The sequence below is a fragment of the Neovison vison genome, chromosome 4 (genome assembly GCF_020171115.1).
Source record: "Neovison vison isolate M4711 chromosome 4, ASM_NN_V1, whole genome shotgun sequence".
Classification (NCBI taxonomy): Eukaryota; Metazoa; Chordata; class Mammalia; order Carnivora; family Mustelidae; genus Neogale; species Neogale vison.
The window spans coordinates 179595975-179613604 of NC_058094.1; the positions used below are offsets into that span (position 1 = coordinate 179595975).

The following is a 17630-nucleotide window of genomic DNA, read 5'->3' on the forward strand; positions in this document are numbered from 1 at the left end:
GGCAGATTCCATGGTGAATAGCAGAGAGGCTAAGAGAACAAACTCTGTGCCAGACTGCCTGGGTTTAAATCTCAGCTCTGCTACTTCTTACTAACAGATAGGACCTTGGATAAGTTATCTAACATTTTAATGCCTTAGTATCTTCATTCAGAAAATGAGAACAAAACCAATAAAACTTAATTCATCATGTGGTTGTCATAAGGATAAAGGGAGTTAATACATATAAAGGTCTGAGAACAGAGGCTGGCACATAGGAAGCTCTATGTAAGTACTGTAGTAAATACCTAATAGTAAATACCTATTTTTGTGTAAATACCTATCTTAGGTATTTACTTATCTTAGGTATTTACACAGAAATGCTACTTTGTTCATTTAGAATAAACCTTGTTCTTATTTAATGATGCTAGCTCCTACTTTTTCATTGTTAAGATACTTGAGAAGCTAAATTTTGAATCAGAAAGTTATTTGGTGGGAACTGGCAAGGGGTATTTACCCTAGGTACTGGTAAAGGCCGGTGAGATATCCCTACACCATAACAGAAAAATTCTCCATTGGATTTCTTCTGTCTCCGAGAATCATTATCTTTCTCCTGTGTTTCTGTCTGCCCAGCCAGATATAGCTAATGGGTTCAGAGTGGATGGAAATAGAACTTGGAAGGAATCCCAGAAGTGCTAAATGTTAAGTAGGATCTTTTTGATTTTTTAAAAAGTAATCTCTACACCCAACATGGGGCTTGAACTCACAGCCCTGAGATCAAGAATTGCATGCTCTTCCGAGTGAGCCAGCCAGGTGCCCCAAGCCAGGATCTTTTGGTTAAAACAACCAAACCTCTTTGAGGCATTCCTCTCTATTTCACCTCTTCCTTTGGGTAGAATGTGGCTGGGGTTTCCCTAACTTCATTATATTACAGGAATTACAGGAAATGATATGTCTCTGATGAACTGGAGGGAGGAAAGTCTTTACTATAGAACTTAGAACACTTAATTGAGTAGAAGTGGCTCAGGAAATTTACAGGAGCTCTCAAAGACATGTTTCTCCACATTTGGTTTGGAAGTGATGCTGCCATAGGTTGTCAGAGACTCATGACATGTCAGGTTGAAAAGAGTGTAGTGTTCAGGTATCCAGGACCATGTCAGTGTGAAGTTCTCCAAATTGAAGGCCATAAAATGCTTAAAGTGAAGGTACTCTACAACCCAAATAACATTCCAATCTGTTCTTCATATTGATTAAAGCTTGTCTGGAGGCTGTTTTCCTCTTGTCTCCTTCCAGAATGAAGGTGAACTTACAGGCACCCTGGATTTTTTTTGTTGTTGTTGTTGTTTGTTTGTTTTGTTTTTTTTTTAAGGTGTGGAGCCCAATGTGGGGCTTAAACTCACAACTCTGATACCAAGACCTGAGTTGAGATCAAGAGTTGGACACTTAACCAACTAAGCCACTCAGGTACCCCATGGAGTTCTTTTTTTTTTTTTTTTTAAGATTTTGTTTATTTGAGAGAGAAAAAGAATGTCCATGAGTTTGGAGGAGGGGGGTACATACAGAGAAAGAATTTTAAGCAGACTCCACACCAAGCACAGAGCAGGACATGGGGCTTGATCCCATAACCCTGAGATCATGACCTGAGCCAAAACCAAGAGTTGGATGCTCAACAGACTGAGACACCCAGGAGACCTTGCAGTTCTTAATTAGTAAAGACTTTTTGCTCCAGGGAGCTTGCTCAGAAGATCAGAGGTCAGTGAGATCCAGTAATTCATGTGTGGACCAGTCTGAGACTTCTTTTGTGGTCATAAATACAAAGCTCACCTTCTTTTGTTCTCATGAAGAACACTGGGGCTACCTGTGAGATTTTGAAGGACTTTATCTGTCATCTGGAGGGAAGAGACAAGTCATACCATTTAAGTGCCAAGTTCTGTAATAGAAGGTTCAGGGATAGGATAGTCTTTGGGAAACAGGGGAAGCAAAGAAGACCTTATAGAAGATGAAATGCTTGTCCTGAATTTGAAAGGTGAGGAGTATGCATAGCAGACAAGGGAGGATATTCGTGAGTATTCCAGAAATATTGCCATCATAAGCAATAAAACCCAGAAATCTGAAATTATCTCAATAGTCATGAAAAGTTTTCATACTATTAGCGACTTCAATGGTTTTAAAGGGTCTAATACTGAAAGGCTGGAAACACAGTTCCCTCCTTTCCAGAGCTGGGGAAATTGGAGCTGAGATTTGCGGGCAGGAGTCTGATAATTAGAAATGTCTGGGAGGAGGGCTGATGCTGTGTAAGCCGTTTTGTGATAATGAAGGCCAAGGACGCTGCAGAGATATCTGCCATGACGTCATTTAGCTGCTGAACCAGCTAGATTTTATTTAAGCCACTTACGTTGAGTTTTCTGTTATTTTTAGTAAAATGAATTCCTATCTCCAGAGAATTTAGTTCCCTAAGAAGGGTTCTTAAAGTAACAGACTCTAAAATATGGACTTGGCTGAGTAGAGGAGTTAGGACAGCAGGCAGTGAGGACCTAGGCTGGTGATAACAGTGGGAGGGTTGGTCAAATCATTATCAGTTATGTCTTAGGACCAAGAATATGTAACAATAACAAGGAAGAGAAATGTTTAGACAAATCTCAGGTTTTTGATGTGTGTTGGTTGCTTGTTACTGTTGAAAATAAGAGGATTGAAAGGATACACCATCAACATGAAGTTGGTATAGTTTTATTAATATCAAGTAAAGGACACTTTAAGCCAAAAACAACACTAGAAATGGATTTACTTCATTGATACGTAGTTCAATGCACCTAGAATATGTAACAGTTATAACAATTCCAATTCTAAACTTATACTGCCTAATACAGGCCTAGTATTCAAAATGTATAAAACAAAAAGTGAAGGAAGTGATTTGATGAAAGGGGAAGGGGCACATGATAGATCAGGCTGCCAACAGCTGAACCCAGTGATCAATCTTAGCATTATGAAAAGAAATAAGCAAACCTTATATGTATATTCTAGAAGAAAGTATCAATACTACCTATGAGGTAATCTTGCCAAAAATTTGGACCTCAATCTGATCAAGGCTCTAGAGAGTTCATAGGAAATAGAGAGTACAAAGGAGCAGATAAAGCATTAACCAAAGGATTATAATCAGTGAAACTTAAAAAAACAAAAAAGATTTTATTTATTTGACAGAGAGTGAGAGAGGACAGCAAGGGGAATAGGAGAGGGAGAAGTAGGCTCCCTGCTGAGCAGGGAGTCCAATGTGGGGCTCAATCCCAGGACTCCAGGATCATGACCTGAGCCCAAGGCAGATGCCTAACAGACTGAGCCCTCCTGGGGTGGAGCCTAAAATCAGGCTCCCTTCTTGGCAGGAAGCCTGCTTCTCTCCCTCTCCCACTCCCCCTGCTGTGTTCCTTCCCTCGCTGTGTCTCTCTCTGAAAAATACATAAAATCTTTTAAAAAGGGCTACTTTCCCTAACATAACCCCATTTTAGGATGACTCCTTTATCTGACTGTGGAAAACTGTCTCTATAAAATGCTAATGTGTTTGGGAGGCTTCAAAGTTTATTGGCTAAGCTGAGTTATGAGATAACGTTCTGGTGGAAAGTAACAAAAAGTAGGGAGGATGTCAAAGTGGGTTGGGACCTCGTTGAGTAGGAGGACTTTAGAAAGGAAAAAAAGAGCACTGAAAAGGACGGGGAGGCGGGGCATGTAAACAATTTGTCTACATAATATCTTGTCTTTGAGCTCTGAAAGACAGTGTTCAGGAAAGTACTTTTGAAATAAAATATTGTAGTTCAATGAAATTTTTTTTTTTTTTTTTTTTACTGTTTGCCAATGATTCCTTACAGATAATTTGTAGAGAGCCCTCAAGGTGATCTGTAAGTTGCGTCGGAGTTTAAGGACTCCTTGGTGTGAGGGATTTCCTATTCCTTTTCCGGGTTGCTAAGCCAATCCCATAGTAATTCAATCTTATTTATTTATTTATTTGGTATTTCAGTTTTTTTTTTTTAAAAGATTTTATTTATTTATTTGACAGAGAGAGATCACAAGCAGGCAGAGAGGCAGGCAGAGAGAGGAGGAAGCAGGCTCCCTGCTGAACAGAGAGCCCGATGCGGGCCTCGATCTCAGGACCCTGAGATCATGACCTGAGCCGAAGGCAGCGGCTTAACCCACTGAGCCACCCAGGCGCCCGGTATTTCAGTTTTTAAAAATATTTTATGTCGGAGTGGTACAGTCAGTTAAGCCTCTTAGTTTCGGCTCAAGTCCTAATCTCAGGGTCCTGAGATCCGGCGGATGAGGCTCCACGCTTCAGCGTGGGCTCTGCTTGAGACTCTCTCTCTCCGTCTGCTCCCCCCCCAACTCTCTCTCTGTCTCTCTAAAATAAGTAAATCTTTAAAAAAGATTTTGTGGAGAATATTTTCAAAGGCGTAAAAATTCTTCACCAAATTGTTCCTCATTTCCTCTTAACCCCGCTATTCACTTCCTTGGAAGAACATGGTGCTTTAGTGCCACCCAAAGTGGGCGCAGACACCCAGAACTATTAATTTCTGCATCGCAGTCTCTTAAACGCCAATTTTGAAAGCACTTCTGGGGAATCCGCGACGTCCGGCCACAAAGTCAGCGAAAAGTTCCGTACAAAGAAATAAGTCCCGTTCTGTGCGTCCATGATATGCAATCCATTGCACTCCCTTGTCATTTGTTACCTTACAAGGAGACCTGCGAGGCCCGGGGAAGGCAAGAGCCACCAGGTCTGTGCCTGCGGTAAGCCGCAACCCGAGCGGCGTGGGCTGCCCTAGGAGACGGAGGCTTTCTCCCGCCCGGAGCCCGCCGCCAGGTGGAAGCGCGCGCCGGGCGCCTCCGCCGCCGTCCCCGGGCCGGCCAATCGGGAGGCGGGCGGGAGGGGGCGCGGCCGGCGGGGGCGGGGCCGGTTTCGCTCCTCAGAGGTCGGTTCATCTGCGTGCGGGGCCGGCTCCTCTCGCCTCCATGGAGCGGCTGACTTTGCCTTCCGGCGGCGCGGCGGCGGTGGATGAGTACCTGGAGTACCGGAGGTGAGGCTGCGGCTCGGCGGGGCCAGGGGAACCCAGGCGGGCCGCGTCCCCCTCGCCGGAGGAGCGCGGGGGGCGCGGATAGGCGCCCTGCGCCCGCCCCCTGGGGCTCCGGGAATCCCGGAATCTATTGTCCGGCTGCTGGGGGGGGGGTAGGTTTCGTTATCTGGATTTAAGTTTCGTCTTTTTGCCGTTAGATATTGTAGTGACATGTAGTTCCAATAAGTCTCTTCCGAGGCTGTTTAAGAGGTCTCCCGCTTCGACTCCTTCCAAGGCGGATTATTAACTCTTCGATTTATGCGGAGGTCCAGCTGTTTTTTCTAAATAGCCATCGAAGAGTTCACACTGAGTTCTCGGGCCTTATAAGAAATAGCAGAGTCGTTTGCATGTTAGTTTAGTAATAGGGTATGTCGTGACCTTCCAGACACGTCCCCAACGCCGAGGTGCCGGTTTTAGGAGAAAGACTGGTGTAGTTTCGGCGGTTCCGGAGAAACTCCTCTTACGGAAATAGAAACAGAGCTGCTGCTTTGGCTCGAGGACGCCCCTCGCTGCCCTGGGCCCTGACAAAGCCTGATGCACCTGCGGAGACGTGTAACACCCCCCCCCCCCCCAGTCTCCCAAGAAAGGTTTTTGGCAGTTGGGAGACTGCGTGAATGGGAATTCCTGGAGAGGTTAGAGTAGGGGGATGTGGGGATGAGGGCGCCAGGTGTGACGGGGTCCGGGAGGGTGTGTGGGGGCGATTGTTGGGGGTGGTGGTGCGGGGTGGGGGCCGGAAGAACTTGTGTATATATGCGGGAAGTGAGGCAGTCACTGCTCCGCCTGGGAAATCCCAGCGGCCTGGAAAACCTGAGCGAGAGGGGCTGCTCTGCTTAAAGGTGGTCGTCCCAAATCACCCAGCGTTGTTAGTGCAAACAGATTGCTTCACTGACCTTCACTCCTTCTGACTGTCTCGGTCGTATAGTTTTGGGTAATAGCTAGAGATGTTTGGTAATTCAGAGCCAAGTAAGAGTGGGGAGCTTGATGGTTCAGGCCTCATCCCCTGGTCAGGTGGGTCCCGGTAAGGCCGTGAGTCCTGTAGCCAGGACAGTTTCCACCCAGCGCTCACTGAGGGCTGGGCCGGCTTCTTTAGCCTCCAAGTCTCCAGGGCTTTGTGTTGACTGATAACGTAGATATTTAGATGTTTAGATACGTGGGTTGTGGGTCTCTGCTATGGTCTCTTGCCTGGTCCAGAAAATGTTAAGACCTGGTGGAAAATTATTTTTGCAGCTTATTAGTAATGCACATGCTCAGGCCCACTCCAGACCCTAAATTAATCTGACTCTGCATTTGAACTAGATCCCCTGGGGATTTTGTAACTACTGTAAAGTTTGAGCTGTGCTGGTTTGGCAGTCAAGTACAAATGATCTCCATCTTTAAATTTTCCAATACCTACTGATATATTACATGGTACCTATTATAATGTGAAATGATACAAAACTTTTCTCAGAATAAAATGCTCTTTGGGTTTTTTTTTTTTTTCTAATGTGTATCTAAATTATTTAAGTAAGGAAGAAGGTTGTGATGGTTTCATAGCTTCTGAATTGGCTTTATTTATCTGTCCTGCTAAAAGCTTGAAAGTATGGGAAAAAGTACGGATTGCACAAAAAATTAAGTAGCATTCTACAAACAACATCTTTCATGGCTTTTAAGGGGTGATATTTTTTTTGAGGAGAAATTTCTTTAATTTTGAACAAAGTCTTTTACTTGTGCTTCCTTTTTCTCCAGGGATGCCAACTTTTAATTTCTTAAGGAATGAAGAAATAGTGGTGGCTTAATTGTTCCCATAAAACTTTGAAGTTAAAGTTTTGGAATTAAAGGATGATTACTGGATATATATGTGGGTTTGAGCTTGTGCAGATCCCAAGGTATTTGTGGGTTTCAACTCCTGGCCAGGATTTGGGTTCACATTACCCATGTTGTCTTCTGCACTGATGTTTTTTGTACTATTGCTTTTCAGGGGGAGTACTATTTTTTTTTAAGATTTTTTTATTTATTTTATTTGAGAGAGAGAGACAGTGAGAGAGAGCATGAGCGAGGAGAAGGTCAGAGAGCGAAGCAGACTCCCCATGGAGCTGGGAGCCTGATGTGGGACTCGATCCCGGGACTCCAGGATCATGCCCTGAGCCGAAGGCAGTCGTCCAACCAACTGAGCCACTCAGGCGTCCCGGGGGAGTACTATTTTTAAGGAGGAAAATATTTGAATTTTTAGCAGTTTAGATTCTAGCTTTTAATGAAAAGAATGAGCATGTTTGCTTCAGAATCCAAGGAGAAACTGAGAGTGAATTTGCAGTAATTGTCCAGTGGTAAACCCAGATCAGTAAAGTCAGATGTCATGAATTCACTGACTTTTTCTTTCTTTCTTTCTTTTTTAAATTTGGAATCCTCTTTCACTTGGGAAGCAAAAGCTTTATTCCTATTGGGTAAATTCGCTATTAACATAAACCCAAGGTAAAAAAAAATCAAATCTGAAGCAGCATTTCTTTTGACTATACAAGTATAGTTTAATTTTGGAGTGTAGTATTTTTGACCTGGAAAATAAATATTCAAGGCTTAAGAGAAGTTTTTGTTGTAGAATTGTTGGTGAGGACGATGGAGGGAAACTTTTTACTCCTGAAGAATATGAAGAATACAAAAAAAGAGTATTACCTATGCGCTTACAGAACAGATTATTTGTGAGCTGGCGGTCACCAACTGGAATGGATTGTAAGCTTGTGGGTCCAGAGACACTATGTTTTTGTACACATAGGTAAGATATTGCTAAGTTTTCTGGTGATTAGAAAATGTAAAATTGTAACAGACCATATCTTCCTTCTATAAATAACATTATTATGTGATATTCTCAGTATTTCTCAATATTTAAAAGAAGGCTTTTATGTACTACCCTAGAAATGATCTAAAGTGGTTTTATTTATTTATTTATTTTTTGCTATAATTAAAAATTTCTCTTATATCCTATTAGAACTCATTATGGAGTCCATCACCCTAAACATCTCTTCTCTTGCATTTGGTAAAAAAAGATTGGTGCCCCTGCAGCTTTGCCAAGGGTCTACTTCTCCCATGACTGGATAAGTTAGTAAAGGATGGGTCATCAGAATGCAAAATTGCTTTAAGAGTTGCTTGAGTGGACCCACACTGAACAGGTTACCAACCTACAAATAGAAGCATTTCTCCTTCAATTTACTAATCTCCCTTTGTGCTTTAAGAAACGTGTTGTGGTGATACCTTTCTTTAAGCAAACAAAAATACAAGCACACAACTTTTTATTACAAATGGTCCTTTTCCAAGTAAGGCATATGGAGGAAAGAAAAGGAAGGAGGCTCCAGCCACTGATTTTTTTTTTTTTAAGATTTTATTTATCCATTTGACAGAGAGAGATCACAAGTAGGCAGAGAGGCAGGCAGAGAGAGAGAGGAGGAAGCAGGCTCCCTGCCAAGCAGAGAGCCCGATGTGGGACTCGATCCCAGGACCCTGGGATCATGACCTGAGCCGAAGGCAGCGGCTTAACCCACTGAGCCACCCAGGCACCCCAGCCACTGATTTTTATTGCCTATACTAGAGGTTTGTATTTGTCTGTGTTTGTTGTGTTCTACTTTACATTTTACTGCTATCACAGGGCACAGCTATAAAGCTCAAAAGACAAAGCTGCTTCTTGGAAAAATCTTTGAACCTATTATGTATTTTCAGGTAACAACTTTTTAGCTTTCTGTTCCAAACAGAGCATGCAGGGAGAACCGCCCTGTTCTCATAGTTTCTGGGGCTCTCTCAGGAGAGACTCTGTATAGTCGCTGTTTACATAGAGACTTGGCATCTGCCAAAGGTTGTTAAGCCGTTGCTAGGAGGAGTAATGTTGTATATAGATTGACTTGAAATTTATTTAGTAACCCCAACTGAAAACACTGTGGAGGAATGGAGAATGAGGGTTATGTTGGTATCTTTCAGAGTTCAAGAGTAGTTTGGTTAATTTGTGTTGGTTTTATCATTTATTCTTATACAAATTTAGTGTCAGTCTCATATATGTATAATTACGAACCATGGAATTAACTTTCAAAATGAACCCACCCCAGCTTCCATGGAAAAGGTCTTTAGTACCAGTCACTCAGTGAGATCTCTGTCTAAATCGTTATATTTTCCCTGTTATAAACATTGTAATTATTATTATTATTATTTAAGATTTTATTTATTTATTTGGCAGAGAGAGATCACAAGTAGAGAGAGAGGCAGGCAGAGAGAGAGAGGAGGAAGCAGGCTCCCTGCTGAGCAGAGAGCCCAATGCGGTACTCGATCCCAGGACCCTGAGATCATGACCTGAGCCTAAGGCAGCGGCTTAACCCACTGAGCCACCCAGGCACCCAAACATTGTAATTATTATTAAGGTAAACTAAGAACATACAGCAAAATAGAAAACTCACCATCCAAAGCCAGCTGCTATCAATACATTTTACTATTCATGTTTTTTTCTTTACATAGTTCATTTTGTTGTAAATGATATGTGCATAAATATTGAACAAGTCACAGAAATGTTTCTACATTGTTATGTAGTAATCACAAATAAAATTTTTTTTTAAAAAGATTTTATTTATTTGAGAGAGAGAGAGAGATATTGAGAGAGGGTACAAGCTGGGAGGAGTGGGAGAAGCAGGCTCAGTGCTGGGCAGGAATTCTGACACGGCTCCAACCTAGGACTCTGGGATCATGACCTGAGCCAAAGGCAGACGCTCAACGGACTGAGCCACCCACATGCCCCCACGATAAGATTTTTTTTTTTTTTTTTTTTAAAGATTTTATTTATTTATTTGACAGGCAGAAGATAACAAGCAGGTAGAAAGGCAGGCGGGGGGTGGGGAGTAGGCTCCCCGCTGAGCAGAGAGCCCAATGTGAGGCTCTATCCCAGGACCCTGGGATCATGACCTGAGCAAATAAGATTTTTAAAAAAAATTTTTTTTAAAAGATTTTTGTTTATTTATTTGACAGATAGAGATCACAAGTAGGCAGAGAGGCAGGTAGAGAGAGAGGAGGGGGGAAGCAGGCTTCCTGCTGAGCAGAGAGCCCGATGCGGGGGGGCGGGGGGGTGGGCTCGATCTCAGGACCCTGAGATCATGACCTGAGCCGAAAGCAGAGGGTTTAACCCACTGAGCCACCCAGACGCCCCGCAAATAAGATTTTTAATACTTGCTCAATATTCTAGCTAGTCCAGTGGTGTTCATTGTATGTTCCTTAGAGCTATGAGGGATATGAGGGAGTTTCAGCAGTACCACATGGAAGGGCAGGTTAGAGGAAGGACAGACTCTAATTTTGTCTCTTTCCCTTGCTTTAATTCATTCTGCTTTTATCTCTTTTATAGATTATGGTTCTGTAAGCGATTTTATTTGCAGGAAGGGTTTCACTGCTAAAAATTTTAAAAACTGTTGTCTATTGATTTACTTATTCATTCCCTTATTAATATGTTGTGTATGTGTGTGTATTTGTAATGCTATAGTAAGTACTATTGCTGATACCATCTTTATGCACACAACTCTTTCTATACCAGAAATATTTTCTTGAGGTGTATTTTTGAAAAATGAACTCTGGGTTAAAGGATTTTTTTTTTTTTTTTACCATTTAATGATTTTATTTTTATTTTTATTGACATAGAATTGATATGCAATGTTAGTTTCAGATGTGTAACAATGATTTGATAATTATATACATTAGAAAATGCTGCATATGAAATTATATAAGCCATGGGAAGTATGAATGGATCTTTTAAACTTTTTTAAATTTATTTTTTATTTTTTAAAGATTTTATTTATTTATTTGAGAGAGAAAGCGCGAGCATGAGAAGGGAGAGGTCAGAGGGAGAAGCGACTCCCTGTTGAGCAGGGAGCCTGATGTGGGACTTGATCCTGGGACTCCAGGATCATGACCTAAGCCGAAAGCAGTTGCTTAACCCACTGAGCCACCCAGGCGCCCCTCTTTTTAAGTTTCTTGAAACATTAAATGAGAAAGTTTCTTCTATAACACTCTTGACAGCATTGTGAATTATGTTTAGTTTAAAAAAAATTGGTTCTCTTTGCTAAGTGGAAAATGGCATCTCATTGCTATTTTAACTTGTCCTACCTGGATTAATATTAAGAATAATAAATTCAATATTATTTTATTGAGTATCACCTGAAGAGCAGGAAGTGAGTGGTCTGTTTAAGAAAATTACAGTGTTTTAACAAAGAGCTTTGGCTTTTAAAAATGTTGACAATTTATTTTGAAATTAAAAGTTAAAAATGGAATTATATTAAATGGAAAATGGAAAATTCCATAAAAATGGAATTATATTAAAATAAATCACATTCATATATGTTTACTGAACTCATTTCAGTTTTATAGCAAACCTATGAAAATAAATTTAAATAAAATGTACTTCAATAGAAAGAATTCTTATAAAGAACTTCTTCCACACTTGTAGGTTGTGGTTCCGTATTGAAGAATCTTTAGTGGTATCTTAAGGGAATTTTATTTCTTTGTATATTGCTGTGAAAATTTTTCTTAAATAACTAAAGATAAAAATCTAAAAGAGTGAAGGTTTTTTCCGACCAAAGCAATTTGTGACAGAGCTGACAGAAATACTGTAAGGGAGTTTATTTTTGCCTTACTAACAAGAACAGCAAATAAAAATAAAAAAATTTGAATAATTTTATATTTCACAGGACAGAAATTGTAATTTCCAGCAATCCCTGCATTGTTTTTATTTCTTTCCTTTCATTTGATTTTTTTTTGGTAGGTATAAGCAACATAAAACTGACTTTGAAACGATTCCACAGCAACGCCCCATCAGTCTCCCTTGCCGAGTGAGCGGCTGTGGGTGCAGGGCGTACCTTTACGTCCCTCTGAACGGCGCGCAGCCCATTCGCTGCAGGTGCAAGCACTTTGCGGATCAGCACAGTGCTGCACCCGGCTTTCTATGCAATGCCTGTGAGTACACACCAAGAGAATGTTTGTCTTTCTTTATTGAATATTTAATGCGTCTTTGTGCCAGTTTTGGTTAGTGTCTAGTCAATATTAAACAACTCAGAAAAGTTTGATGGACAACTACTCTAAAATGTTATTTTTGTGGAAAAACTGAGTTGTTTTGCAATCATAAGCCCAAATCTCATGGAATTCAAATAGGTTAAACGTTAGTAGTAGATTTTAAAAATACTTAGATGTGATCTGATTTAAATTTTAGTTAGTTAGTTAATTTATTTTTAAATAGGCTCCACACCCAAAAGGGGGCTTGAACTCACAATCTGGAGATTTAGAGTTTTGTGCTCTCCTGACTGAGCTAACCAGGTGCCCCAGATTTAAATTTTTGAATGGGAATTTTATCTACTAAATTATATTGAGAGGTTTTTAGAAAGGATCTGATAAGTTGAAAAAAAATTTGTAATTTGCTGGCAGATTATTATTTTATTGCCTAAAATATAGGCTGATGAGAAAAGGAAAAGGTAATATAACAATTTTAACACTTTATACGTGATAGCATCCTTACCTCAATACCTGTACCCAAATCGCAGCCCTTTCACTTGATCATCCTTTTAAAACCCCCTTGGCATAGGTAGGACATTATTTCAGTATTTTCTTCAGTAGATAGTTTTTCTAATTTTCATAGTAGTTGGAATTGAAATATGTTATAAAAGACTTTTAATGATGGGGCAGGATCAAATGTATTTTCACTGGCTAAGTATGGAAGTAGTTGGATAAAATTTATTATGCGCTTTGGTTCCCATACACATTTTTTAGAAGTGTGAGTGCGTAAAATTTTGTTAATGGTGTATTCTGGCCTCCACTTCTGTATGTATTTTTTTCTTTAATATATATAACACTTTCTTTCTTTCTTTTTTTTTTTTTTTTAAGGATTTTGTATATTTGTTTATTTGTCAGAGAGAGAGAGAGAGATTGAACTCGCAGAAGCAGGCAGAGTGGCAGGCAGAGGCAGAGAGAGAAGCAGGCTCTCTGCCAAGCAAGGAGCCCGATGCGGGACTCCATCCCAGGACCCTGTGATCATGACCTGAACCGAAGGCAGCAGCTTAACTGACTGAGCCACCCAGGCGTCCCTATATAACACTTTCATTAAGATATAATTCACACAATGGGTCAACCGGGAAATTAAAGAAGAATTGAAAAAAATCATGGAAACAAATGATAATGAAAATACAACAGTTCAAAATCTGTGGGACACAACAAAGGCAGTCCTGAGAGGAAAATATATAGCGGTACAAGCTTTTCTCAAGAAACAAGAAAGGTCTCAGGTACACAACCTAACCCTACACCTAAAGGAGCTGGAGAAAGAATAAGAAAGAAACCCTAAGCCCAGCAGGAGAAGAGAAATCATAAAGATCAGAGCAGAAATCAATGAAATAGAAACCAAAAAAACAATAGAACAAATCAACGAAACTAGGAGCTGGTTCTTTGAAAGAATTAATAAAATTGATAAACCCCTGGCCAGACTTATCAAAAAGAAAAGAGAAAGGACCCAAATAAATAAAATCATGAATGAAAGAGGAGAGATCACAACTAACACCAAAGAAACACAAACTATTATAAGAACATACTATAAGCAACTCTACGCCAACAAATTTGACAATCTGGAAGAAATGGATGCATTCCTAGAAACATATAAACTACCAAAATTGAACCAGGAAGAAATAGAAAGCCTGAACAGACCCATAACCAGTAAGGAGATTGAAACAGTCATTAAAAATCTCCAAACAAACAAAAACCCAGGGCCAGACGGCTTCCCGGGGGAATTCTACCAACATTTAAAGAAGAACTAATTCCTATTCTCCTGAAACTGTTCCAAAAAATAGAAATGGAAGGAAAACTTCTAAACTCATTTTATGAGGCCAGCATCACCTTGATCCCAAAACCAGACAAGGATCCCATCAAAAAAGAGAGCTATAGACCAATATCCTTGATGAACACAGATACGAAAATTCTCACCAAAATACTAGCCAATAGGATTCAACAGTACATTAAAAGGATTATTCACCACGACCAAGTGGGATTTATCCCAGGGCTGCAAGGTTGGTTCAACATCCGCAAATCAGTCAGTGTGATACAACACATCAATAAAAGAAAGAACAAGAACCATATGATACTCTCAATAGATGCTGAAAAAGCATTTGACAAAGTACAGCATCCCTTCCTGATCAAAACTCTTCAAAGTGTAGGGATAGAGGGCACATACCTCAATATCATCAAAGCCATCTATGAAAAACCCACCGTAAATATCATTCTCAATGGAGCAAAACTGAAAGCTTTTCCACTAAGGTCAGGAACACGGCAGGGATGTCCATTATCACCACTGCTATTTAACATAGTACTAGAAGTCCTAGCCTCAGCAATCAGACAACAAAAGGAAATTAAAGGCATCCAAATCGGCAAAGAAGAAGTCAAATTATCACTCTTCGCAGATGATATGATACTCTATGTGGAAAACCCAAAAGACTCCACTCCAGAACTGCTAGAACTTGTACAGGAATTCAGTAAAGTGTCAGGATATAAGATCAATGCACAGAAATCAGTTGCATTTCTCTACACCAACAACAAGACAGAAGAAAGAGAAATTAAGGAGTCAATCCCATTTACAATTGCACCCCAAACCATAAGATACCTAGGAATAAACCTAACCAAAGAGGCTAAGAATCTATACTCAGAAAACTATAAAGTACTCATGAAAGAAATTGAGGAAGACACAAAGAAATGGAAAAATGTTCCATGCTCCTGGATTGGAAGAATAAATATTGTGAAAATGTCTATGCTACCTAAAGCAATCTACACATTTAATGAAATTCCTATCAAAGTACCATCCATCTTTTTCAAAGAAATGGAACAAATAATTTTAAAATTTATATGGAACCAGAAAAGACCTCGAATAGCCAAAGGGATATTGAAAAAGAAAGCCAAAGTTGGTGGCATCACAATTCCGGACTTAAAGCTCTATTACAAAGCTGTCATCATCAAGACAGCATGGTACTGGCACAAAAACAGACACATAGATCCATGGAACAGAATAGAGAGCCCAGAAATAGACCCTCAACTCTATGGTCAACTAATCTTTGACAAAGCAGGAAAGAATGTCCAATGGAAAAAAGACAGCCTCTTTAATAAATGGTGTTGGGAAAATTGGACAGCCACGTGCAGAAAAATGAAATTGGACCATTTCCTTACACCACACACAAAAATAGACTCAAAATGGATGAAGGACCTCAATGTGAGAAAGGAATCCATCAAAATCCTTGAGGAGAACACAGGCAGCAACCTCTTCAACCTAAGCCGCAGCAACATCTTCCTAGAAACATCGCCAAAGGCAAGGGAAGCAAAGGCAAAAATGAACTATTGGGATTTCATCAAGATCAAAAGCTTTTGCACAGCAAAGGAAACAGTTAACAAAATCAAAAGACAACTGACAGAATGGGAGAAGATATTTGCAAACGACATATCAGATAAAGGACTAGTGTCCAAAATCTATAAAGAATTTAACAAACTCAACACCCAAAGAACAAATAATCCAATCAAGAAATGGGCAGAGGACGTGAACAGACGTTTCTGCAAAGAAGACATCCAGATGGCCAACAGACACATGAAAAAGTGCTCCATATCACTCGGCATCAGGGAAATACAAATCAAAACCGCAATGAGATATCACCTCACACCAGTCAGAATGGCTAAAATCAACAAGTCAGGAAATGACAGATGCTGGTGAGGATGCAGAGAAAGGGGAACCCTCCTACACTGTTGGTGGGAATGCAAGCTTGTGCAACCACTCTGGAAAACAGCATGGAGGTTCCTCAAAATGTTGAAAATAGAACTGCCCTATGACCCAGCAATTGCACTACTGGGTATTTGCCCTAAAGATACAAACGTAGTGATCCAAAGGGGCACGTGCACCCGAATGTTTATAGCAGCAATGTCCACAATAGCCAAACTATGGAAAGAACCTAGATGTCCATCAACAGATGAATGGATCAAGAAGATGTGGTATATATACACAATGGAATACTATGCAGCCATCAAAAGAAACGAAATCTTGCCATTTGCGACAACATGGATGGAACTAGAGCGTATCATGCTTAGCGAAATAAGTCAATCAGAGAAAGACAACTATCATATGATCTCCCTGATATGAGGAAGTGGTGATGCAACATGGGGGCTTAAGTGGGTAGGAGAAGAATCCATGAAACAAGATGGGATAGGGAGGGGGACAAACCATAAGTGACTCTTAATCTCACGATACAAACTGTGGGTTGCTGGGGGGAGGGGGGTTGGGAGAAGGGGGGTAGGGTTATGGACATTGGGGAGGGTATGTGCTTTTGGGTAAATTGGAAGGGGAGGTGAACCATGAGAGACTATGGACTCTGAAAAACAATCTGAGGGGTTTGAAGTGGTGGGGGGGTGGGAGGTTGGGGTACCAGGTGGTGGGCATTATAGAGGGCACGGCTTGCATGGAGCACTGGGTGTGGTGAAAAAAATAATGAATACTGTTTTTCTGAAAATAAATAAATTGGAAAAAAAAGATATAATTCACATACCATATAACTCATCCATTTCAAGAGTACAGTTCAGTGGTTTTTAATACACTCATAGAATCGTGCAACCATCACCACAGTCAATTTTAGAACATTCTCATTGCCCCCAAAAGAAACTCCATATCCATTAGTAGTCATTCCTTATTCCTTCCTCTCCCCCACCCCTAGGCAACCAAGAATTACTTCCTGACTCTATGGACTTGCCTAGTCTAGACATTTCATATGAATGGAAGCATAGAATATGTAGCCTTTTGTAACTGGCTTCTTTCACTTAGCATAATGTTTGTATGAGTCATTCATGGTGTGGCAATGCATCAGTACTTCTTTGCTCCCTATTGTTAAAATATTCCATTGTGTCCTTTCTATGTTGTAGGTTAGCTTTCCCATAAAGCTTTTATGGGGCATTCATCCACAGGGAGGCCTCCATGTTCTCTCTTCACCTGGTTCTGCTACTGGGCTATCTACACCTGCTTTTAACTCCATATTTGAGGAGAGGGCCTAGATTTCCTGGCTTTCCAGTGTTAGCCCAATTTCTTTTAGTCCTAGTTGGTTTTTCCAGTACTTTTTTCCTGCTATATACCTTACCTTACCTTACTCATTTCAGCATCTTACAGAACAGTGGCTGGAAGGGAGTTTGGGGGCTGGAGGCAGGAGTTTTAGAGGCCTGAGGATAGCATATGAGGGATTCAGATTCGGGTCATTGTGGCCAAGCTGAGTATTTTTAGGGCAGACAACTTAGTACCTATATTTAAAGACCTTTGACTCCCTTCACATCTTGATTCAGGTTCCAAGTGTTCGGGATTCCATAGTTGCTTCACTTGTGCTTGTGGTCAGCCTGCATATGCTCATGACACAGTCGTGGAAACTAAGCAAGAAAGACTGGCTCAGGGAAAGCCAGTGGGGCAGGATGTCCCTTATGCAGCAATGGGAGGCTTAACAGGCTTCAGCTCACTGGCAGAAGGCTACATGCGATTAGATGACAGTGGGATTGGTAAGTGTCGATCAATGAAATGTGAGCTTATCA

At 40.7% G+C, this 17630-nt stretch overlaps 1 protein-coding gene across 10 annotated transcripts in view; it reads left to right on the forward strand.

Moving 5' to 3' along the window:
• Positions 1-4933: 4933 nt before the first annotated feature.
• The window catches only part of FAM221A (family with sequence similarity 221 member A), a 33847-nt gene continuing 21150 nt past the window's right edge, over positions 4934-17630 (forward strand). For 6 of the 10 annotated variants that reach the window (XM_044246225.1, XM_044246226.1, XM_044246228.1 and 3 more), the window contains exons 1-4: positions 4934-5033; positions 7642-7815; positions 11821-12011; positions 17391-17597. In XM_044246225.1, coding sequence (XP_044102160.1) covers positions 4969-5033; positions 7642-7815; positions 11821-12011; positions 17391-17597 — 637 coding nt within the window. In that variant the 5' untranslated portion in view covers positions 4934-4968. Of the gene's footprint in view, positions 5034-5634; positions 5702-6555; positions 6935-7641; positions 7816-11820; positions 12012-17390; positions 17598-17630 lie in introns of those variants that run through there. The other 4 variants (XM_044246224.1, XM_044246223.1, XM_044246231.1 and 1 more) reach the window with 4 other exon arrangements.